At 42.7% G+C, this 26,861-nt stretch overlaps 1 protein-coding gene across 2 annotated transcripts in view; it reads right to left on the bottom strand.

Annotated features, from left to right (window-relative positions):
* LOC126162679 (WD repeat and HMG-box DNA-binding protein 1) overlaps positions 1-26,861 on the bottom strand; it is a 169,611-nt gene that overhangs the window by 96,884 nt on the left and 45,866 nt on the right. Inside the window, exons 6-9 of one of the 2 annotated variants that reach the window (XM_049919332.1) lie at positions 20,330-20,569; positions 13,938-14,103; positions 12,721-12,848; positions 12,461-12,645 (exon numbers count right to left, since the gene is read on the bottom strand). In XM_049919332.1, the coding sequence (XP_049775289.1) occupies positions 12,461-12,645; positions 12,721-12,848; positions 13,938-14,103; positions 20,330-20,569 (719 nt within the window). Of the gene's footprint in view, positions 1-12,460; positions 12,646-12,720; positions 12,852-13,937; positions 14,104-20,329; positions 20,570-26,861 lie in introns of both variants that reach the window. The other variant, XM_049919331.1, reaches the window with a different exon arrangement.

The raw sequence follows: 26,861 nt of genomic DNA, 5'->3' as shown, positions 1-26,861 counted from the left end.
TATAGTGGCCTATTGTTGTTAGTTGGATCCAGTAACCATAACAAAAATTTAAAATTTCCTCAGCCCCAACCAAAATTGTCATAATCAACATAACAATAAAAACTGTTTTGTACACTGTCAGTTCTTGCGGTTGGCAGATCTTATCATATTTTTGTATCTAAAGATTTTGCCACTCTTAACTGTGCAGTTTTCATTAATTTACTACACTAAATATGAAACTCAACACACATGAAATTCATTATGACTGACAGAGTAATCTACAGCACACTATTGTGTTTACTCTATATCTCACACTCCCCTACACTGATTGACACTTTATTCTAGCCCCTCTGTGATCAATGAAAGTTCGCTAACTGCATGTCATTCTGGAATGTTTACACTCAATTTCAACCTTAACTACACAACAGTATTGAGCGGCATAACAATAAGTAGCCATTGTAAATATAGCATTACCAGTGTGTGGTTTTGCGTATAATGATTGTTAATATTATATAAGAAAATGAGTGAAGAGGTGGTACCTGATCCTTTTAGCAACCTGCTATCTATTTTTATCACTTCTGCAATGCGTTAATGATACACATTCAGATTAGAAATGTGTGCCGGTCTGAGACTCTGACTCTGAACCATTGCCTTTCACAAGCAAGTCCTCTACCAAGAGCTGTGGCTAAGTCATGTTTCTGCAATATTCTTTTTTCCAGGAATGTTAGTCTTGCAAGTTTTGCAGGAGAGCTGTGAAGTTTGGAAGGTAGGAGATGAGGTACTGATGCAATTAAAGCTGCGAGGATGGGTCGTGAGTTGTGCTCGAGTAGTTCAGTCAGTAGAGCCCTTTCCTGTGAAAGTCAAAGCTTCCGAGTTCAAGTCTTGGTCCAAAACACAGTTTTAATCTGCCAGGAAGTTTAATATCAGCACACATTTTGCTGAAGAGTGAAAATTTCATTCTGTCTCCATTACACATTTGCATCTTTTATAAGTTATGAACTTGTTGCTCTGAAAGAAGAAGGCCACTCATGGGCCAAGTGAAAGTCTGCTATCAGTACAGGCAACAATATCAGCAGGTTTCACTGTGACTGCAGAATCTCAAAAAGCTGTTTAATGCCAAACCACACTTCTGAATTAGAAAATAATTTGAACTGTACGTTAGAGAAAGAAAGTAAACTAAAAAATTAACTTTTGGTGCATTTTATGGCTGTAATTAAATAGTTTCATATTGTAGAGAAAAATAAATATGTTCAACCAAACAAACAAAAATATCTCTTATAGCACAAATTGGGATATGCATGGTCCTCAAGCATAGATTAAAACTCTTGTCTACCTCAGGGGTTGTCATATATTACAATAGCATAGTCTGTCCTTCATATGTTCTTGACCTTCTCTCTATTTTCAGATTTTCAGCTTCCTTTTCAGTATTTGCATTGAAACTACTCCCATCCTACTTTCCAAATTTTCATCCTTCAGCAGAATTCATTTCAAGAACTGGACAGATAATTTTCTGGGTCTCAAACTGAACCTACAACATTTTCCTTAATTTATATTTCTCTACTCTGCTCAGTTCCCTTGGTTTGAAAATATGGGAGACATTCCTTACACTTATTCACTTTCCTTTGATGTTCTTCCTCTATTACTTATTTCATGAACCTATAAGGTTCTTTACTAACAAAATAATGGAAACGTAGGATAGAGGGATGACTGAGAACATGAGGAACCATTTATAAAATTATAAACAACTACCGAACAATGGAAAATATAGGATGGAATATAACAATATTATGAACAGGATAGTTGCTTCTCACCATATAACAGAGATGCTGAGTCGCAGATAGGCACAACAAAAAGACTGTCACAAAATAAGCTTTCGGCCAACAAGACCTTTGTCAAAAATAGACCACACACATACACACACACACACAAATGCAACTCAGACACACATAACCACAGTCTCTGCCAGCTGAGGCCAGACTATGTGCAGCAGCAGCAGCAACAGTGCACGATGGAAGAGGCAACGGGATGAGGCTAAGGAAAAGGCTGTGGCAATGGGGGCAAGGGAAAGCAGGATAGGGGTACGGGGAAGGGGTGGGTGTGGGATTGGGGGTGGGGTGGGGGGATGCTGATGTGCTGCTGGGGAGCGTGCAGGTATGAGGTGCCTTATCTTCACAGTCCTCACTACCTCCCAAAGTCTCACCACTTGGCCACAGAGAAGCATTCCTCTCTTAACTCAGTACCATCCAGGACTGGAGCAACAGAATTACATTTTCAGCCAGGGTTTCAATTACCTCTCATCGTGCCCTGAAATGAGAAATGTCCTGCCCACTATCCTTCCCACCCCTCCCACGGTGATATTCTGCTGTCCACCGAACCTACACAATATACTTGGCCATCCCTACACAACCGCTGCCCCCAATTCCTTACGCTCATAGCTCGTATCCCTGTAACAGAGCTAGAAGAAAGACCTGTACCATACATCCACCCACCACCAGCTACTCCAGTCGGGTCACAAACATCACTTATTCCATCAAAGGCAGGTCTACATGTGAAACCAGTAATGTGATCTACAAGCTAGGCTGCAACCACTGTGCTGCATTCTACGTAGGCATGACAACCAACAAGCTGTCTGCCTGCATGAATGGTCTACAACAAACTGCGGCCAAGAAACAACTGGACCACCCTGTTGCTAAGCACCCGGTCCCTGTTGCTAAGCACCCAACATAACATTCTTCATTTCAATGACTGCTTCACGGCCTGTGCCATATGGATCCTTCCCACCAACACCAGCTTTTCTGAATTGCACAGGTGGGATCTCTCCCTGCAATAGGTACTGTGTTCCCATAACCCTCTTTGCCTCAACCTTTGTTAGTCATTGTCCTCACCCATCTAGCCCCTTCCCTGTTACCATTCCAGCACAACACAGCCCTCTACTTCACCAACACACCCAGTCTTTTTACTTCTCACCTTTCCTACTACCCCCCTCCCTCTCCCCCGCCCTCTATCTAACCCCCCAATTGCACCTAGCTCCCTTACACTCTCTCCACCTTGTCCCTGCACACTCCCCAGCAACACTTCACTGCCCCCTCCCATACACTGCTATCCCTACCGCTCCTCACTCCAGCCTCCTCCTCACCCCCAATCAGTTGCCTCTCCCATCATGCACTACTGCTGCTGCTTGTAGTCTGGCTTCAGCTGCCAGAGACTGTGATCATGTGTGTGTGAGTTGCATTTGTGTGTAGTGCCATTTTTGACAAAGAGCTTGTTGGCTGAAAGCTTATTTTGTAACAGTCTTTTTGTTGTGCCTATCTGTGACTCAGCATCTCTGCTACATGGTGACTAGCAACTATATTTTTCACTAGTGTGTGTGTGTGTGTGTGTGTGTTGTGTGTGTGTGTGTGTGTGTGTGTGTCAGAATAACATCAGCTCACAAGTTTTTAATTCTCATTGTTTTATATCCTGCATCCCAAATTTTATGAAATATATGTCCAAACTATTATACCGGCACTAAGTGAACACTACAAAATGGTACAGCATACTATATGACTGCTAGGTTCTATAGCACCATGTGAGGGAGTACCATTGTTAAGGTACTGAACTTTGCGATGAACAGGTTTCAATTCCACACCTGCCCATCCAGATTTTGCATTCTCTGAACAACTTCATCTGAAAGATACAATTGTTCCTTTGCGAAAGCCTGACAAAGCCACAACCTACTCAAGTTCTGTTACAGGCTTACCTTATCCAAGTCAAGGCCTCCTATGAAAGCAGATGTGTCTGTTCAGCCATACGTTTGTGTGTGGCATTTTATGTAGGCCTGATCACCAACCACTTGCCCACCCAAATGAACGACAACTGCTAAACTGTGGCCAAGAGGAGAGTTGGGCACCGAAGTGGCAGAATATGCTGCTGAGCACAACATGCTCAATTTCAATGGCTGCATTACAAGCCATACCATCTGGATCCTTGCCACCAATATCAGCTACTTTCAATTAAGTAGATGGGAGTGGTTCTTGCAATACATCCCTTGCCCCGTAACCTTCCTGGCATCAACCTACGCTAGTTCCTGTTCCACATCCACTTCCACCACTGCCCCAAGACCCTAAATTCACTCACTGTACACCTGAAACCCTCTTCGCTGCTGTCTCCCTCTTCCTCTCTTCTATCTCTGCCTCCCGATACACTCGATCACATCCTAATACACTGAGCACAACTCCTCCAGCTTGTGGCCACAATCACTGCAGCTGCTTCTGATATTGCACACCTGCTGCCACACCCTTCCAGCTGTCAGCCAGCATTCCGCAAACCCTCCCTTTCACTCCCCATCTCCTTCCTCCCTTTGTGTACTCCAGACTGTAAAACTGTTAAGTTGTCAGTCTTGTTTATGTGTCTATCAACAAAGCAGCATTGAGACATTTTACCTTTACTCTTCAAATTATCATATTTCGCCAAAGATGTTCCATTACCATATCTATTCTACTGGCCATTAAAATTGCTCCTTCATGAAGATGACGTGCTACAGATGCAAAATTTAACTGACAGGAAAAAGATGCTGTGATATGCAAATGATCAGCTTTTCAGAACATTCACACAAGGTTGGCACCGGTGGCGACACCTACAACGCGCTGACATGAGGAATGTTTCCAACTGATTTCTCATACACAAACAGCAGTTGACCAGCGTTGCCTGGTGAAACGTTGTTGTGATGCCTTGTGTAAGGAGGAGAAATGCATACCATCATGTTTCCGACTTTGATAAAGGTCGGATTGTAGCCTATCGCAACTGCGGTTTATTGTATTGCGACATTGCTGCTCGCGTTTTTCGAGTTCCAATGACTGTTAGCAGAATATGGAATCGGTGGGTTCACAAGGGTAATACGGAATGCCGTGCTGGATCCCAACAGCCTCGTATCACTAGCAGTTGAGATGACAGGCATCTTATCCACATGGCTGTAACGGATCGTGCAGCCACTTCTCGATCCCTGAGTCAACAGGTGGGGACGTTTGCAAGACAACAACCATCTACACGAACAGTTCGACGACGTTTGGAGCAACATGGACTATCAGCTCGGAGACCATGGCTGCGGTTACCCTTGACGCTGCATCACAGACAGGAGCGCCTGTGATGGTATACTCAACGACGAACCTGGGTGCACAAATGGCAAAACGTCATTTTTTCGGATGAATCCAGGTTCTGTTTACAGCATCATGATGGTCGCATCTGTGTTTGGCAACATCGCAGTGAACGCACATTGGAAGCGTGTATTCATCATCACCATACTGGCGTATCACCCGGTGTGATGGTATGGGGTGCCATTGGTTACACGTCTCTGTCACCTCTTGTTCGCATTGACGGCACTTTGAATGGTGGATGTTACATTTCAGATGTGTTACGACCCGTGGTTCTACCCTTCTTTCGATCCCTGCAAAACCCTACATTTCAGAAGGATAATGCAAGACTGCATGTTGCAGGTCCTGTACGGGCCTTTCTGATACAGAAAATGTTCGACTGCTGCACTGGCCAGCACATTCTCCATATCTCTCACCAATTGAAAACGTCTGGTCAATGGTGGCCGAGCATCCGGCTCATCACAATACGCCAGTCACTTCTCTTGATGAACTGTGGTATCGTGTTGAAGCTGCGTGGGCAGCTGTATCTGTACATGCCATCCAGGCTCTGTTTGACTCAATGCCCAGGCGTATCAAGGCCGTTATTACGGCCAGAGGTGGTTGGTTGTTCTGGGTACTGATTTCTCTGGATCTATGCACCCAAATTGCGTGAAAATGTAATCACATGTCAGTTCTAGTATAATATATTTGTCCAATGAATACCCGTTTATCATCTGCATTTCTTCTTGGTGTAGCAATTTTAATGGCCAGTAGTGTAAATCTGTGCACAAAGCGATGCAGCGAGGCGGCAAGGAAGTCAGTCAAAGAGGTCAGGTCAGTCAGGGCACTGTGTTTTGTTTACCTCAGGAGCCTGTGCAGTTCGGTTGTCAACTAATGTCAATAAATAATTTTGTGAAGCTCGAAACTTTCGTGATGTTCTCATCAATCATCAATGAATCTCAGGCTAAGTTCAATTAAATTAAGTACCATTCGAAAATAGAATATCGTTACAACCTCTTAAGCAAACTATAATGCAGAGCTATCAGATGAAAAGATTGAACTGGCCCAGACTGTGAACACTTTGTTTTTAAGTCTTTTCCTACCTGAACAATCAGCGTTTCTTATTCGGTGAATTTGTGGACATTGCCGCTTATGATGTTTTAAGATTAAACTAAATACATTTGCCTATAACACAAATAAAATAAATCATCTTAACAGCACTAAATAGCAGTTTTTGAAGCGATTACTTGCATCACCTTGCCGCATTTCACTGCTTAGAATGGAAAAACTTACTGACCACAAAACAAATCTCCCTGAAGGAAAGGAGAAGCAAAATGAAACCTCGTATGTTGGGAGGTCATGTGACTTTTATTAATGTGATTACAACATCAAGTGGAACAAACAATGAAGTTGGCAGTACAAGCACAGTGCTGGTGTCAGCATGATGTTGAGAACCTGGGGCCTGAAATGAGCACAGCCAGTTTAGGTCAGGAATATACAGAACTGGAAGCCACGGCATTATTAAATTCTGCAATTTGTATGTGTTGCTTGCTCAAGAAATTGTTGTTGCACTATAGGTATAGAGCCCAGTAAATCAACTGCTTATTTTCCAGTGAGAAAGAGTATTGGTAAACAGTCTTTGTTATATCAGTTTACCGACACTAGCGTTCCACAGTTAGAATTTCTGGTTGGTGACTAAGCGTGAGACTTATGAGTCAGACAGAAGTTTTGCAACATCGAAATATCTTTCTGTATTGTTGAAGTGGGCACTACAGTTAGAGTAGTTCCACAAAAATGTGAACTTGGAACATGTAGAATGGGTTTAGTGTAACAGAAAATAGTTGATCTTCTGCCCCTCGACCCTCCCCCCCTCTCTCTTTCTCTTCTTTTGGGTAACAGCAAGCAAGTAATTTGGAGGAAATGATCATGAAATTACTGGAAGACATTAACATCCTCTGGCTTTGAAAGTGGCATTTATCACCAGTTTTAGCATTTTACAAGTTTTGTTGGTATGCGTAAGTAAATGAAGTAATGCTACACAATTTCTGATACAAAGTAAGGTCTTCGTCAGTTAATTAAGTTTTAATGTAATCTATGAATAATTGGAGATGTCTGATATTAACTTGAAAAGTATTCCCTAGGTATGGAAAGAACTGAATAACTACTTGTTACAGTTCAGTTGCCACAGAACACTGCAACCATTTACTGTGGGCTAAATATTTACCTGTTTTTGAGCAACTGCTTCTAAAAAATGACAAAGAAGTATTAAATTCTTCCTTCAAGCACACATTTAGCAGCAGCAGAACGAAGAAGTTAATAGCAATAACAACAGTAATAATAAAAGTATTTGGTAACTTCATACTCTGCAATGTTACTTCTCAATCTAAGATATTTCTTGAAATAATGAAAATTTCAAAATAGCTTTGAATCGAGACTATTACGTCTAAAAGCATCTTTGCATCCTGCTGACACGAGACTAGCATAATTTCCACGTCAGAAGCCTGTTGATGATTAACCAGTTAGGGAGAATTGAAATTTTTCCACTGTGCCTAATTTATAGGGACGAGAAAACTTAGCATTTTCTGATAAATGTGAAATAGATGAGAATTCTGTCTCAAAATGCGAAATTATTAATAGATGCTGTTTCATAGTGAATTTTATCCATGTGAACTATTTATCAGAGATAGTTTGAAATAATTTTATTTTCTGCAATACTTATTGAAAATGTAAGCAGTTACTGGCGTTGTACATCATCTGTTGAAGCCCAATTTGAAAAGATAACGTGTGCAAGAACCTACTTGCAAAATAAAGTGTATGAACTCAAAACGATGTATTAATGCTCTCAATGATCTGGCACCATGCCAATCGTGGATGGCTGAATGATCTGTTTAAGGTACACATCGCATACTCAGTCAGGATACCTAGCATTTTACAAAAAAGAAACGCATAGGTACGTTTGTTACCTAAAGCTCAAAAGATGTATAATGTGGACAGTTTTAACATAGCAAATTATGTGGAAACTAGTTGCATTGAACACTGCTAGAGGTCGGGCCTTAACTTTGTCGTTAACAATACTCTGCTCACTTCACTTCCACAAGCAATTGCGCGGTAGCTTTCCCTGAATGCTGTGTGTTGCTCGTTGTTTTCTTTTCTTCTTTTGACATAAGTGAAGTGACTAATCCTGGTCCATCACAGCTTTCGATTATGACCCTTACAACACCAGTAGAGATCAGCAATCCCTGTGACAATGTGTCTGTTCTGTTGTAGGTTGCTGCCCAATGAAAATTGAGGTGAGGTTTGTTTCTCCACACCATTCCTTCTCATGTTAATGTCAAAATTCTAGTCTGTTTATGCTCACGGTCCTCTGCGACTATAGCCTATAGCGCCTGCCCTCTGCACTATAGCGACTGGAAAACAGAATCTGTAACGTTTTTCGACAGTGCCGAAGTTCTCCCCCTAACGCTAAAACCAGGTTGCAGTACGTTCGGTTCTATTTTTACGCAAATTGCCTTGCCAGTTCTATCTGTAGTGTTGTCAAGCAGGTGATGTAGGACTATGAAAGCCCACAAAATATCAAAATTAGTAGTCTGCAGATTTTTAATCTTCTAATTTGCCAGGAAAAGACAAATCATCTCCAGAAACACCTTATATCGAAGATGCATTCATGTAACTGGCAGGAAAATGCTGCTGCTTTTCAAAAGAACAATAAGTTTTGAAAGCTTAAATACACCCAAACGAAGAAAGCAAATGCCATTTTGGAAGAAAAAGGTGTTGAAGCTTTTGCAAAAGCAAATATTCCAGTCAGACAGTACCCCATCAGGACTTTTTTCAACAGTCAGTTTTAAAGAACTAACAATTTATTTGTCTTCACTCATGTAACGTGACAGCCATTTAAATTTGAGCGTCTAATCATTTACAAAAAAATTAGATGTGAATTTTGACAAAAATAGATGACAATTTTCCAAAAAATTGATGCGAATTTTACCAAAGATAGATGCTACATTTTCTGGTCCCTAGTAATTTGTAAGCTAACTGCACCACACGTTACAACACAATCATGAATTTAGCATATGCGTGTTTCAGTGGCCTGGTGGATTGATTCTAGTTTCTTAGATGGGAAGTTCAGGTTCAATTCCCACTCCTGGCCTGTATTTTAAACATACATGAACAGAATTCCTTCATTTCTAGTAATGCCAAGTGACGAACGTCAAGGTGCACTGTAGTTCAGTGCCAAGCAGTTGTTTCAAGACTAGAAGAGAGAACCAACAGAGGTACTCAAAGTACCCTCCGCCACACACCGTCAGGTGGCTTGCAGAGTATGGATGTAGATGTAGATGTGGAAGACAAGGAAAAGACTGAAAAATCATCCACAAGAAGAGAGCATCAGGCAGGGTCCCTGAATGTGGAAACTACACTGCTAATGGCACTTGCAGAAACAGTAACAGTCACCACATTCTCGTGACCAAATCCATTCTACTGGGTATGTCGGTCTGAGAGTGCAGTGCCAACTCAGAACCCAAAATACGACCATGAAAAGAAAGAGCACACTATAATGAGAGGACAACCTCATGCTGCTGCCACATGATATTGTATCTCACTGAAGTGCAATATACCTTTGAATATACAAAAATATGCCTCTCACAAGGTGTCTCAAAAAAGCGTCTTGCATTGTTGCTTCTGAGTGGGGTGTATTAGACTGTGAGTGTAGAGTGATACTTATGGAAACCATATTGTAGGTGACAAATGTTTTCTTTTTCTAGAGTCCATGGTAAGCAGTTGTTGGTAATTTATTCCAGTGTCTTCCCTAAACAGCTGGCAAGTGCTACCCTGTGGTAACTACTCTGACTGGTGCGATCCCTCTCGGGCATCAGGAGGAGATCATGACTACACCCAGTCAAGGATCAAGGCACTGTCTGTGAAAAACCAAGAGAAAGTAATTCTTTGATTCAATATTCAAATGTTACATGTCATAGTGCATTTTGTCTGGTTTCTGGTGCATTGCGAGGAACAGATAGCGCAACCTCCATACGAAAGGGGTGGTTGCGCTCTTCATTATTACTGGGGTTCAAGTCCAACTGTGTTCTTTCAGCTAATTTGCACAGACTTTGAAAAGTGGTATCTTGATTAGCTTTAGAAGTACTTTTGCTGTAGTATTTCCCTATTATCTGCTGTAGTGAACAGAACACCTATATCATTACTGCAGTGCACATACTGTATTTCTCACTGATCCTTTCATCAATTCTTACACCTTTCCCGTTATGGTATTGTAAGATATCTTGTGAAGACTCTCTCTGTTGATGTACCAAGCTTTTGCCAGAATAATGTGAAACCCACACACTTACACAATTTTGTCTAAGTCATCAAATGTACTACTTATATAATATTGTAACAAAAATAATCAATTTCTGACAACATAATGTAACTGGATAGGTAAAAAATTTACTTACCAAGTGTTTGCCAGAGAATATATCTAAAAACAAAGATGATGAGACTTACCAAACAAAAGCGCTAGCAGGTTGATAGACACACAAACAAACACAAACATACACACAAAATTCTAGCTTTCGCAACAAACGGTTGCTTCATCAGGAAAGAGGGAACGAGAGGGAAAGACGAAAGGATGTGGGTTTTAAGGGAGAGGGTACGGAGTCATTCCAATCCCGGGAGCGGAAAGACTTACCTTAGGGGGAAAAAAGGACAGGTATACACTCGCACACACACACATATCCATCCACACATATACAGACACAAGCAGACATATTTAAAAGCAAAGAGTTTGGGCAGAGATGTCAGTCGAGGCTTTCTTTCTATTTTATATATAAGATTTTATATATGAAAGCTTTTGGAGCCAGTGGTTCCGTCTTCTGGCAGAAGGGTTGAATGGGGAAGGAAGAGGGGTGTAGGAAAAGGACTAGAGAGGTTTAGGAAAAGGGGTACAGTTTGGAAGTCACACAGAACCCCGGGTCAGGGAAGACTTACCGGACAGGATGAGAAGTCTATGCTGACTTGGTGTTCTAGATGAGTTTTATGAACTCTACCCCTTCTCCTAAACCTCTCCAGCCCTTTTCCTTCACCCCTCTTCCTTCCCCTTCAATCCTTCTGCCAGGAGGAGCCATTGGCTCTGAAAGCTTTTGTACGTAAAAAACCTTTTCTTTTATATGTATGTTCTCCTGTCACTACTTGGAAAGTAGATTTTTTATCTATTCAATTACATTATATAATATTGTGCTGGTTATGTGGTATATACATCAAAAGCTAAGGATTTAAAAAAGTGTGTCTCTAATAGGACTACGCACAGTGTTCAAACTATCCTTCTGGTCAATGACAACTTAGCTTTACAGCAATAGTAGCTGTAATATTACTAGAGATACACTGTATTATAGATTTAAGTGAAGAAGAAAATGGACTTACAAATGGGAATATACACAAAAAATGCGATGAATATGTAGAGACAACTGAAACTGTGCCCCAGACTGTAACTCGAACCTAATGCATGAAGTCATTTCATTTATACCAATACAAAAAAGCTTAACCGTTGTGTCTGGCTGTTGGAACATGCTAATCTCCAAAATTACTACACGAATTTTTTTGGGGTTTCCACAGACAACTTGAACATTGCTTGGGGCAACGTGTAAGCTTTATTTCATCAAAATCAGATCACAGAAAAGTTTTAGAAAGAACTGCCATGTCTACCTGTTTTTTTTTTTAAAAAAAAAAAAACTAAAATTTGCATAGGGTTTTCACAGGTAACATGAGAGTAGCATGGGCAATGTATAGGCTTTATATAATCAAAATCAGATCACGGAAAAAATACCATAATTTAAAGTTTTATGAGTCAGCACAGCTTAATAGTTTGGATGTTTACCTTAACTGTGCCACAGCAGTGGTTTCGTATTAGACTAAAGAACCAGTAAATGGTGCTGTTAGTTTTTTTTTTTTTTTTTACCTCAATGATTTTTTTACCTCGGTTTTCAAAAGTTTACCTCAGCAACATAGTTAAGCACCACAATCTATCTTTAAGAATACAAATACTGAATTTACTTGGCTGGGATATACATATTTACTCATTTCGCTTCGTGTATTAAAAACTTAATGATATTGCTTTGCTTCTTTTGATATGTTTTATTCATATTTGACTTTGTGGCTAGCAAAAATGAATTTACTGACAAAGTAATCCTACTGACTGAGGTACAGAACACTAAGAAGCGATAGTATGCAAACAACCTTCTTTAACTTCCGTTGTGAAGCACGGGCATACAACTAGTACACACATATAAAGAAACATAAAAATGCAAGAAGTGATTACTACACTTACATTTACTAACTCCTATATCAAACTCCTCTTGCCTACTCTTACTGATCTTCAATCTTACCTGCTGGATTCTTCCTGAGCTTCACAAGCTAGTACAAGTATTTCTTCAGTCAAGGCTGCAAGTGTGTGCTTCAGGAAGTTGGGCATGTGTATTGAATGGTGAACTGATGTATCATGGAACTCCACATCAATTGAATTTTCTTCTTCTGTGTCATGGCAACGAACAATACCAACAGAGTTCCATACCTGAAAGTTGAACACTTTATACACACACTGCTTTCACAAAATATGCGATTATAAAGGAAGATATAAAAATATTACCATATATCTATGCTGAAGATGGACTGGAGATGACGATGGTTGGAAAGGTGCTTGAACTTCACAAACAACATCTAGCAGATCAGCCTTCGCAAGAGTACTTTTCTTGCTCTCGATATCGTCTTCATCATCTACTGTTGTGAGAAGAAACACAATAAGAACAATACACAAACACACAGATATATTTACATCAAATAATATGAAGATTGAAAAGAAAGAAGGGGCAACAATGTCAGGTGATGACAGAGAGACTTAAGTGGAGAAAGGGGAAGTCAGTGTAGATGTGTAGATCACTAAGGGCATTTGCTAAGACAAATTATGAAGAGAGTAAAATCTCAAACAGCTGTTACTTTCCCTACATACCTGGATTTGGGTACTCGCACTTGTCACTGCAGGAAGCACACGCACTTACTTTTTCCTACACATCACTACTTTCATTTCTGATTATCTATACCTATTTCATTTTTTCATCTAAATGCACCAAATAAAGAGGCATGTACACAACAATGTATAACTCTATACATTTAGAGTATGGACACAGACACTGACACTTCATAAAGTACTGAATCTTATCCTTACCCACCACCGGTGGACCCCAGATTACAGGTGGCACAGGGAGGCACCCTCAGCTAGGGAGTGAAGTGAGCTTTCGACCCTGCAGAAAAGGTGGGTAGACAGTTTGAGGGGTTAGTTCACAAAGTGAACAAGTATGAGTTGGGGTGTGGAAACGATGGCATGAAGTATTTATTGTGTGATTAGTGTTGTGTAATATTCAAAGGTTATTTTTTTTTTTTTTTTTCATGGTGACCAAACATAATCCAAAAAAAGGCAATGGCTAACTCAAGTGAAAATGTAAATAGTGTGTGTGTTCACATACTCTGAGTGGACTTTAGGTCAACACAGGGATTTTTTCATGAACTGCTGTCATAATAAACCCAGTGTTAATCATAAACTGTTTAATTTCCAGACGCTGTTTCATTTTTGTAAGTTCACTGTGATAGTAGCAGTACCAGATTGAGAGTACGTACATGTGTCTCAATGGCACACAGTTATGGAAGTTATTACAGTGATAAGTATATCTTAAGAGAAAGTTGTCGGGAAATGCTGTCTACAAATAGTCTGATGTCAAATCAAGACAAAAGCAAACGGAAATAGCAAGTCAAAGGTCGTACTGAGCCAACAAACAGTTTATAAAATTGTTGAACGACTGGGAAACTTACAAGCATCAGGTATATCTAATTCATCTCCTAGGGTACTGCCTTCTTGTGTTGGTACAGCAACAGATGCTTTTATCTTCTCAAGAGAGAATACGTTCTCCGCATCATCTTCTTCTTCATTCTCAAATACCCTGTCAATAGCAGGTATACCATTAACGATTTCTGTAACCTGAAATAATTAAGACACACATTACACACAACTGGCTTAATAGTTAAAAATGAAGTGGTTGGTTGGTTTGTTTAAAAGATGGGGGCGGGGAGGGGGGACCAAACTGCTAGGTCATCGGTCCCTCGTTCCGATTAAAATAATTTCACAAGGGTTGGAGTAAAATAATCGACACATACAAAACACAACTGGAATAAAGGAGAAAACCACACGACTGACAGAAGGGCAACAAACACTAAAATGGACAAAATTGGACAAGAAAACCAGAGAGAGACATAAGAAACATGTACAAGAGATCAAAACAAGAGAACAGATTACCATGGCTGGCTGACCATGAGAAGAAAGAGCAGAAGCCAGCCACTCTGCAACACATTAAAACCTCCACCCTAAAAGCACTAGGGTGAAGGACACAGAGGGACAGAGGACATACCCTACAACTTAGATCAAATGATAAAACCCAACCTCACAAATAAAACATTAAACTAAAGCTGCTGTTGAGGCATTGTCACCCAACACCAACGGTAGTATGCTGGGAAAGTTAAAAGTCTGCCGCACAGCGGCTAAAAGTGGGCAGTCCAGCAAGAGGTGGACAACTGTCATTTGGGAGCCACAGTGACACTGAGCTGGGTCCTTGCGACGGAGAAGGTAACCATACGTTAGCCATGTATGGCCAATGCGGAGCCAGCAGAGGACAACTGATTCCCTGCAAGAGGACCTCATAGAAGACTTCCGCAGATTCGTTGTGCGTACTGTTATGCCATTCCGTCTCCAAAAGCCAAAGAACCCTGCAGTGTAAGACAGAAAGCAGGTCAGTTTTGGAGATGCCCATCTCCAGAAGAGGTTTCGGCATAGCCTGTTTGGCCAGCCTGTCGGCAAGTTCGTTGCCTTGGATTCCGATGTGGCCTGGGATCCACACAAACACCACTGAATGACGGGACAGTTCCAGGGCATAGATGGACTCCTGAATGGATGCTACCAAAGGGTGGCGAGGGTAGCACTGGTCGATTGCTTGTAGGCTACTCAATGAGTCAGTACACGGGAGAAATGACTCACCAGGGCATGAGTGGGTGTGCTCAAGAGCATGAGGTATGGCCGCCAGCTCTGCAGTGAAAACACTGCAGCCATCTGGCAAGGAGTGCTGTTCAGTATGTCCTCCATGAACATATGCAAAGCCTACATGACCATCAGCCATTAAGCCATTGGTGTAAACCACTTCACGGCCTCGGTACATGTTGAGAATCGAGACGAAGTGATAGCGGAGAGCTGCAGGGTTAACAGAGTCCTTAGGGCCATGCGAAAGGTCCAGAAGAATCTGCGGCCTAGGTGTACACCATGGAGATGTACAGGAATGGACCTCAAGGAGAGTTGGTAACAGGAAGGACTCCAGTTCAGACAGAAAGGAACGGGCATGAACTGCAATCGTAAGGCCTGACCTGAGCCGCCAATGCGGGAAATCAACTGCCGTGGTAGGGAAAAGGAGACGGTAATTTGGATGCGCAGGAGAACTACGGAAGTGTGCAAAGTAACTGGCGAGCAGTTGTGCACGCGTAACCTTCAATGGAGGGACTCTGGCCTCCACCACAACACTGGTCACTGGTCTCGTTCTAAAAGCTCCCGTCACTAGGCGAACACCACAGTGGTGTACTGGGTCGAGCAAATATAACGCTGAGGGCGCCACTGAACCATAAACCAGACTCCCATCGCCAAAGTGGGATTGAACAAGGGCTCTGTACAGCTTCAGCAGCGTAGAGCAATCTGCACCCTTGTTGGTGTTGCTCAGGCAGCGCAGGGCATTGAGATGCTGGCAGCACTTCTACTTAAGCTGACGAAGGTGAGATAGCCAAGTCAATCAGGCATCGAAAACCAGTCCTAATAATCGATATGTCTCCACTATAGTGAGTGGATCGTCATCGAGGTAAAGGTCTGATTCTGGATGAACGGTGTGATGCCGACATAAATTCATGACACACAACTTTGTGGCTGAAAACTGGAAGCCGCGGGCTAGAGCCAATGACTGCGCCTTGTGAATGGCTCCCAGTAGGTGCTGCTCAGCAACACCAGTACTGGAGGAGCAGTACGATATGCAGAAGTCACCAGCATACAGAGGAGGTGAGACCAATGGCCCTACAGCTGCTGCTAAACCGTTAATAGCCACTAAAAATAGAGAGACACTCGATATGGTGCCCTGCGGAATGTCGTATGCTTTACATAAGTAAAAAAAGATGGCAACCAGATGTTGGCGTCTCGAAAAATCTGTTCGGATGGCAGACTTGAGGGACACAAGATTATCACTGGTAGAGTGACCCTGGCGGAAAGTGCCCGGACATGGAGCCAATAAGCCACATGACTCCAGGACCCAACCCAACCGCCGACACACCATATGTTAAAGTAGCTTACAAAGAACGTTGGCGAGGCTGATAGCTATCCACATCAAGCAGGGTTTTATCAAGGTTGAGCACCGGAATGATGGTGCTCTCCCACCACTGTGATGGAAAGGTGCCATTGCACCCAATCCGGTTGAAGATGATGAGGAGATGTCGTTTGTAGTCAGACGAGAGATGTTTCATCATCTGAAAGCAGATCTGATCCGGCCGAGGAGCTGTGTCGGGGCAATGAGCAAGGGCGCTGAGGAGCTCCCACTCTGTAAATGGGGAGTTATAGGGTTCACTGTGGCGTGTAGTGAACAAGAGGACTTTCCATTCCATCCACCATTTGAGGGTGCGAAAGGGAGGGGGGGGGGGGCTCTAGCATAGTGCTCAGCAAATCATGTTTGCGTCGATAGATAACACATCATTGATGTTAATTGCAGGGACACCTTTTGGAGTATGGTATCCAAAAAGATGGCTGACCTTCGTCCAGACATGGGAAGGAGACATATGGCACCCAATGGTCGGCAGGTACCTCTCCCAACACTCCCGTTTCCATCGTTTTATACGCTGGCGAACGTGGGCTACTTAAAGGCTATTAGGTGCTCTAGGCAAGGGTGTCACTTATGTCGCTGTAAAGCTCTCCAATGCTCTTTAATTGCCTCAGCGACATCCAGCTACCACCAAGGGACTGTCTTTCACCGGGGGCACCCTAAAGAACGAGAGATTGCATTTTCCACCACAGAAACGATCGCGACCTGATCAACGACAAAATCAATGGCACCAAGTGGGGGAGATTCAACGGAGACAGCAGATGTGAAGGCTTCCCAGTCTGCCTTGTTTAAAGCCCATTTGGGTAGGCGTCTGGGGGCGTGACGCCGGGTGAGTGGCAGGGAGATGGGGAAGTGGTCACTACCACACAGGTCATCATGTGCTCTAAAGTGAATAGATGGGAGAAGGCCAGGATTGCAAACCGAGAGTTCAATGGCCGAATGTGTGTCATGCGCCATACTGAAATGTGTTGAGGCAACTGTATTTAAGAGACAGAGGTCGAGTTGTGACAGTAAATTTTCGACCTCCTTACCTCGGCCAGTAAGCATGGCACCACCCCACAAGGGGTTAAGTGCGTTAAAATCTCCCAAAAATAGGAAAGTTTTAGGGAGTTGATCAATCAGTGCAGCCAATACTTTCAGGGGTACTGCACCATCTGGAGGAAGATATACATTGCAGACAATTATTTCCTGCATCGTCCTTATCCTGACAGCCACAGCTTCAAGAGGGGTTTGAAGGGGCACAAGTTCATTACATACTGAGTTTAGGACATAGATGCAAACTCCACCCGACACACTATAACAGTCACACTGTTCCTGTAATATCCCTTATAGCCGTGGAGGGCAGGAGTCTGCATTGCCGGGAACCAGGTTTCCTGGAGGGCAATGCAGAAAGCAGGTGTAAAGCTTAACAGTTGGCATAGCTCAGCCAGGTGGTGGAAAAAACTGCCGCAATTCCACTGGAGGATTACTTGATCACTGAGAAGGCATGAAACACGCAATAAGGCAGTCTACACCTCAGGGTCACCTGCTGCCACCAGATGAGTACCTTTGCGATCGACATCCATTGTGTCTGAGGGACCAGCGAGATATACTGTAGGTCCTCAGCTGATGCCAGAATCGCTACCTCATCCTCAGACACAGAATTTGTAGGTAGTGGTGGTGAGGGTGCCACTGCACTGCCTTGGTTCTTGGGGGTCTTTTTCTTTTTAGGTTTCTCTCACTGCTCCTTAGGTTTGTCCGGCTGGGAGGCCTTCACTGATTCAGTCTCAGGGACTGAGGAGGACCGTGAAGCCTTATGACCAACTAACTGTGGTTGCTTCAGCCACTGACGTGTGTCATCTTTGCCACTGGTAGGAACCTGGAAAGGGAGTAACTCAAGGGATCCCTTCCAGGCGAGAGGAGCCGAAGAGGACTTATGCTTCTCTGGCTGAGACTGATGTCCCCGATAGTTGGGGGGGGGGTTGCTCCTGAAGTAGTTTGTGCAGGAGCAACAGGGAGGGAAGTGGCCCCCACCATCAAGGGAGCAGATGGAGTCTGACAGCTCTGATAACCAACTGCACATGGCGGAACGGAAGATGGTAGAACTGTTGTCATAGAGGCGGTGTAGGTTGACATCGTGTACATAAGATGTAAGCTCTCATATTTTCTCTTAGCCTCAGTGTAGTAGGTCAGCCGGCCCAGGGTCTTGTATTCCGTTATTTTTCTTTCTTTCTGGAGAATCCTGCAGTCAGGCGAACAAGGTGAATGGTGCTCTCTGCAGTTGACACACAAGGGAGGCGGGGCACAGGGAGTATTGGCATGTGAAGGACATCCACAATCTCGACAGGTGACACTGAAAGTACAGCAGGAAGACATATTGCCGAACTTCAAGCACTTCAAGCATCGCATCAGGGGAGAGGTATGTCTTCACGTCACAGTGGTAGACCATCACCTTGACCTTCTCAGATAATGTGTCACCCTCGAAGGCCAAGATGAAGGCACTGGTGGCAATCTGATTATCACTTGGACCTCGGTGGATGCGCTGGCATATATCATCTTCAGACTGCAGAAAAAGATCCCTGTGAAATATGATACCCTGGACCATATTTAAGCTCTTATGGGGCATGATGGAAACAGAAACATCCCTCAGCTTGTTACATGTGAGTAGCACCTGTGATTGGGCAGAAGATGCTGTTTTGATCAAGACCGACCCTGAACGCATTATGGACAAGCCCTCCACCTCCCAACTTGTCCTCTAAATGCTCCACCAAAAACTGAGGTTTCATTGGCAAGAAAGATTCCCCATCAACTCTTGTACATATGAGGTACCAGGGCAAATAAGCTTCGCTGCCGTCCTTAGCCTGGCGTTCCTCCCATGGTGTGGCCAGGAGGGAGGGAGAGGAGGGGGGGGAGGGACGATTTGGGGCCATATTTCTTAGCATTGAAGTTAGACCTTGACCGCTTAGAGGCTGCTGGTGTTTGACCACCAGCAAGAGATGACGTACTATGCTTCATGGCATGTCATCCACCCACTCCAACCAGGGGCCCTCCCCACGGGTGCCACCCAGCCACAGCAAAGGCCACCTGACAGGATGGCCATTGCCGGGAATCCCGATGCCCCAGGGTGACAGGCATATATTCCTTGGCATACGTGGGGACATAAAAGTGCAGGCATCAGCAGAGTGATCACTGTGTGGTCAGGGGGCTACAACCAACAGGGTGCAAGGCGGCCCCAGCACAATGGACTGGCTACAGTGCTGGATATCAGGCACAAAAGGGCTAAGAAGTCCATCATCGTCAACAGTGCAGAAAACAATTTTGAAAAATGGAAGTCAAACCCTACAGGAGACCATCACGTAAAGGCTGAAACATTTGAGACTCCTTTTAGCCGCCTCTTACAACCGGCAGTAATACCTTGGGCCTATTCTAACCCCCAGACCCACAGGGTGTGAATGAAGTGGCCATAGCCCTTCACAAGAAAAACAATTAAATCAATATCGCAAGTGTACAATCATCATAAAATAGTAATTATTTACTTTATTTATATTAAAATTAGATCAGAATTAATTATCTTACATAATAAAACGTCCAATATAAAAGTTTTGTAGGGAAGTCAGGTATTAAACAACTGGTTACTGAATAGATTAATTCATGAATACCCTGCTGACTAAAATCACTTATGTGCACAATATGACAAAACGCTTAACTAAATGATGAATTCTAGTTCCTACGGACAGAAGGAAGAAAGCATAAGTTGTAGAAAAAAGGACTCTTTACTACTAATCATATTCTCTCCAATTTCCATCAGAGTCCCCTACTTTCAGCACTCACCTTAGCTTCTTCCACTGGTAGGCAGTCCTCCACTGTGCCCAGCTGACCAGTGAAATCACAGTAGGCTATTTCTCCATTGCTCAAAGGGTTCCACACCAGTCCACATATGCACACAGTCTGATCATGCTGCACTATTACAACTTTGGACTGACTATTGACATTCCAGATACATATGTCACCACCTGTTGTAGCTCCTGCGATATACTGGCCACAAGGTGAGAAAGCGCAGATTGAAAAAGCCTGCAATTTGTATGTGATGATAGATTACTCATCAAACAGAAGAAATTATCTTCAGTATACAGACATGTACAAAGAATAATACATCACTTAACTTTAATAAAAAATCATTGTTTGTATAAGGGCTGTTAATAACAAACTGCAAGTTTTTAAATCAAAGTTGAAGACTTGCCTCCTACAAACACATCAGAAAAATTTGCCTGATGGTTCTTATGAGAGAGAGAGAGAGAGAGAGAGAGAGAGAGAGAGAGAGAGAGAGAGAGAGAGAATCACTTAATTGTTGTTACCAAAAATCGTGAGAAGTACTTGACTAATTTACTTCAAATTTTTGAATGATACTCTAATGAACATTTGGATAGACAGAAGCTACTGTTACCTAAAATCTTGAAAACTGTTAACCAAATAATTTCAAATTTTTACATGATACTCTTATGGACATTTGGAAGGACATATGCTATATATTTTAATATATTTTAATAATATAATATATAAATATACATGGTGGTCAGAAACAATCTTAAGAGCTTGTAAGGGCATTGTAGGGCAGGTTGTGCTGAAAAACAATTATTAAAAAAACCAATATACTGTGCCATTTCCGAGGTAATTAGCATTGAAATTTGCCAATCATTCCACTGCGCACAAAAATTCAAGCAGCCCACCAGATACAATTAGTGTCAGTTGTTCTCATAGTTTAAGTGATAGCGCATGAGACTGTTCGGTCTTCGGCTCAGGTTCGATCCTTACTGCCGTCTCATGCCCAGCTTTTGTATTACCTTCCTGTTCAGTTTTAGGAAACCAAATGAAGGACAAGTTTGGTGGAACCATCTCTGGCGGCCACTTGAATTTGTGCGGCCAATGGTCTGATTGTCTAACTTCAATGCTAATTAACTCGTTAATGGCACAATGTGTCAAATCTTTTTCTTAACAATTATTTATCAACACAATCTACCCTGCAACACCCTTACACACTTTTCAGACTGTTTATTACCACCTTGTATATCTAATATATAAAAGGGGACAGACATTGGCCATACCCTTTTTATATATATAATACATAAATACTGTACACATCAGAAAGGGTAAACATTATTACCAAAATCTCGGAAAATACTTGACTGATGTACTTTAGATTTTTACATGATACTATAACAAAGATTTTTACGCGATACCATTACAAACGTTCAAATGGACATAGGCTATATGTTTTTAAAACAAGAATCTACAGGTTTTCTATTAAAACCAACCGTGAGAAAGACAGTGTCGTGCTGTGCTCTATTTGAAAATGTGTGTGTGTCTTTTCTTTCTCGCAATCAGTTTTAACTATGATAGCAGGGCATTTAAAGCATCAGGAAAACTATTCCTCCCATGTATATTATTTCTTATTAGATATAGGGTCCCCATAATTAAAAACTGTCATGTATATTCTTTCTCATTATAAATAGGATGTCCATAATTAATGTTCCAGTTGCAAAACATAGTAGGAAGAGACCCACTCCTCAGAAACATGTCAAATTTGGGCAGTATATTACTGACACATGGGGAAACATCACGGAAAACAACAATAATAATAATAATAATAATAATAATAATCTCATCAATACATTGGGCTCTAAGAGACAGAATATGCAAACCAACAGACAAGCGACACACAGCTGTTCTTCAGTTTGCGTCTGAGACATCAAACATGACTATTTCCATGAAGAATCATGTGCTGAGCTAAATCTCTTTACCAAGAATATGATTGTGCGTCTATAGTGCTGTAGAAGGGTATGAAAAAAAGGCATTGGTCTGATGTCTGCAAAGAGTCTGGAGAAAATGATAACAAAATTCGAAAAAATAGGTTCTTTTTATGTGCAATGTGGCAGAGAGAGGAAAGCAGTTGATCCGACATCTGTTGAAGATGTGGCCAGAGAACTGCAGGAGTGGTCAAGAGGTGTGTACAAATATGCAGTGCATGGGAAATTACCTGAATGCTGGACACACCTGTGAGCATGGTGCATAAGATCCTATGAAACATTCTGCACTGTTAGCCATACAAAACCATCCATGTTCAGAAGTTGCTTCCTTTTAACCTGCCAGTAAGACAAACATTCACTCTGGAATTGCTTGCTCAGATGGATGTGGACAATGCATGCCCATAGAACATTCTGTGGACAAACGATGTCCATTTCCATCTCCAAGGACATGTCAACAAGCAAAATTGCAGAATATGGGCTGGTACAGGTACAGGTTGACAGTATCGTTTACTGTAGAGATGAAATCTGAAGGTCCTGTTACCTGTACTGTCAAGGAAATGCTCTTGGAGTCTTTTGCGCACCAAACTTTCAACAGTGTGGGGAGGACTATTTTTATGCAAAATGACACTTCTCGGCACATTGCACAGTGAATGAAGCAGCTACTGCAGAGGCATTTCGGAAATGCTAGAATTATCAGCCATCATTTCCCTACAGCCTGGCCATCAAGATCATCACGAACTACAACCACACAATCTGAACTGCCAGAAACTTTGCAATCCTACTCTTTCTCATATTAAAGCCATGCAACATATTGTCACTGATGCTACTATCCTCACCCATCCCAGAGCTGGAAGCGTCTCTCTCATGCACCGGGTACCAAAGACCTGTACCAATTACATCTACATTTATACTCCGCAAGCCACCCAACGGCGTGTGGCGGAGGGTCACTTTACGTGCCACTGTCATTACCTCCCTTTCCTGTTCCAGTCGCGTATGGTTCGCAGGAAGAACGACTGCCAGAAAGCCTCCGTGCACGCTTGAATCTCTCTAATTTTACATTCATGATCTCCTCGGGAGGTATAAGTAGGGGGAAGCAATATATTCGATACCTCATCCAGAAACGCACCCTCTCGAAACCTGGACAGCAAGCTACACCACGATGCAGAGTGCCTCTCTTGCAGAGTCTGCCACTTGAGTTTGCTAAACATCTCCATAACACTATCACGCTTACCAAATAACCCTGTGACGACATGCGCCGCTCTTCTTTGGATCTTCTCTGTCTCCTCTGTCAACCCGACCTGGTACGGACCCCACACTGATGAGCAATACTCAAGTATAGGTCGAACGAGTGTTTTTTAAGCCATCTCCTTTGTTAATGGACTACATTTTCTAAGGACTCTCCCCAATTACTCTCAACCTGGCACCCGCCTTACCAACAATTAATTTTGTATGATCATTCCACTTTAAATCGTTCCGCACGCATACTCCCAGATGTTTTACAGAAGCAACTGCTACCAGTGTTTGTTCCACTATCATATAATCATACAATAAAGGATCCTTCTTTCTTGCTGCAACTTCTCTGTATACTACAGCATCATTCGCGAAAAGCCGCATGGAACTTCCGACACTATCTACTAGGTCATTTATATATATTGTGAAAAGCAATGGTCCCATAACACTCCCCTGTAGCATGCCAGAGGTTACTTTAACGTCTGTAGATGTCTCTCCTCTGAGAACAACATGCTGTGTTCTGTTTGCTAAAAACTCTCACACGCAGCTGGTCTGATATTCCGTAGGCTCTTACTTTGTTTATCAGGCGACAGTGCAGAACTGAATCGAACGCCTTCCGGAAGTCAAGGAAAATGGCATCTACCTGGGAGCCTGTAACTAATATTTTCTGGGTCTCGTGAACAAATAAAGCGAGTTGGATCTCACACGATCGCTGTTTCCGAAATCCATCTTGATTCCTACAGATTAGATTCTGGGTTTCCAGAAATGACATGATACGTGAGCAAAAAACATGTTCTAAAATTCTACAACAGATCGGTCAGAGATATAGGGCTATAGTTTTGCACATCTGCTCGACGACCCTTCTTGAAGACTGGGACTACCTGTGCTCTTTTCCAATGATTTGGAACCTTCCGTTCCTCTAGAGACTTTCGGTACATGGCTTTTACAAGGGGGCAAGTTCTTTCGCAAGTTCTTACCCAATCATTTTAAGCAACTTCAATTCCTGATCAAGTTTTAGTTTTCAATAACAATAAACTAAGCTCAAGGTCAGAGAGTTGGGGAAGGAGAGATGGACAGAGTAAGGGAGGTAGAAAATGAACATGACATAGAGAGAGGAAAGGAGGAGGATTTAGACAGGGGAGGTGGTTGGACGAAGAAGATCACGACATGTATCCAATTCCTATAAACCTTTAGAAATTGCCAAGCACTGCTAGGTGTGCTGGTAATGTATAAAGGGGAAACGTTACCAATACTCTTGGAAAGTTCTTGACTGATTTACATCATATTTTTAATATATGTAATAGATAAATATTTATGTGTTACAGGAAAGTTCAAGTAAAATGCAAATACTTTAGGATTAAAGGAGATCACTCACTGAAAAGCAGAAATGTTGAGTTGTCGATAGGCAGACACAAAATAAAGAGAACTTGCTAGATTTCAGAATTATTCTTTGACAAGCTTGAGTAAAACACACACACACACACACACACACACACACACACACACACACATTTTTTGGTGCACGCCAGCTTAACAATGCCAATGCTATTTACACACACACACACACACACACACACACACACACACACACACAAACACACATTTTTTGATGCAGGCCAGCTTAACAATGCCAATGCTATTTGTTGACATGTTGACTGGTAGTGGAGGAGGTAGGGACACATTGGTAGAGGAAGGTCTGAGGCACGGAGAAGGATTGGGAATGGGTGACTAGCAGCTCGGAGGGAGGAGGTGTGTTTGCTAGCTAGGAATGCGGGAATGAGGGGTGGGAGATACTTGGATGGTACGATTGTTGTGGTTGATGGGAAGTGGCACAGGCTGAAAGCGACGTGGGAACATGAATTGGGAGGGGGTGACAGGATGGAAGAAGAGGAAACTGTTGGGTGGAGGGTGTGGCGATGACTGATTGCCGGATGTGCTGTAAGCATAACTCCCACCTGGCTACTACTGAGAAGCTGACAGTAGAGGGAAGGATGTTGACGGCTCCGTCTGTGAAGCAGGCATTGAAATTCAGCATGTTGTGCTCAGCTGCATGTTGTGCCACTGAGTGGTCAGCTTTGTTCTTGACAATAGTTTGGTGGTGTCCATTCATTCCAATGGACAGCTGGTTGGTAGTCACACCAAAATCAAAGGCTGTGCAATGTCTGCAGCAGAACTGGTGTATGACATGGGGATATGATCCCTGTGGCAAGGGGTCGGAAATCTGAGTGGCATGGGGATTGACTAGGATGTTGTGTAGATCGGATGGGAAGGATTTTCGGTAAATGTCTATCATTTCAGGGCAGGATAAGAGATGACCAAAGACCATCAGAGACCAGGTCACCTGTGAAAGCAGCCATGTCATACACCAATTCTGCTGCAATGACTGCACAACCTTCAATGTTGATATGACTACCAACCATCTGTCAATCAGGATGAGTGGCCACCACAGAACTATGGTCAAGAACAAAGTTGACCACCTGGGGACACAGCATGCAGGTGAGCACAACATGCTCAATTTCAATGGATGTTTCACAAGCTGAGCAATCTGCGTCCCTCCCTCGACCACCAGCTTCTCTGAACTACACAGATGAGAGAGATCCTTATAACACATGCGCGCTCCCCTAATTGTCCTGGACTCAATCTCAGTTAACTCACTGGCGCTGCACCCTCTACCCAACAGTTTCCCCTTCCTCCATCCTGACCATTCTCCCAAATCACATTTCCACATCATCTTCAGCATGTGCCACTCCCCCCTGCAACATTCATTCCAGTCCATGTAACATGTGGTTGTAATGAAAGTGCAGCTTTTCACAGAGTCCTGTGTGGGTGTAATTATCGTAAGGCATCGAAACTTGGTGGACATGCTAATGTGTTAATAAGGAACTGATTTACACTGGAAAAAAATTAGTTTTAATATTGGCCACCAGGTGCAAACCTGGCACTGTACACTACTTGTCTGACAATATGATATTCACATTGTCATTTGACAAGCCAAACATGAGTCACCATTATGGCTACTGAGAAGACTCTTAGTGAAAATGTTTCATGTGAATGCCGGCAGTTACAGCGCTGCATTGAGAGGTTATCGCCACCTGAAAGCTCTGAGAGGTGTGATGTCACTGAATGGTTTATAGGAGACGATAATGTAATTAAAAATATGGGTAAGTTTGAGGTGGCACTCTGAAGACGAAGGCATCCCATCCCAGTTATTGACAAGGTTGATGTTGCTGTAACTGACAATGCACACATATCCCAGGAAGGGCTGGTGCAGTGTCTTTAGAATTGTCTACCCCATGGTCAATAGTTTGGAATGTTTTGCAGTCTATTTT

This window comes from Schistocerca cancellata, chromosome 2, assembly GCF_023864275.1.
Source record: "Schistocerca cancellata isolate TAMUIC-IGC-003103 chromosome 2, iqSchCanc2.1, whole genome shotgun sequence".
Classification (NCBI taxonomy): Eukaryota; Metazoa; Arthropoda; class Insecta; order Orthoptera; family Acrididae; genus Schistocerca; species Schistocerca cancellata.
The sequence above is the reverse complement of the archived record's forward strand: the minus strand, read 5'-3'. Positions and strand labels throughout refer to the sequence as shown.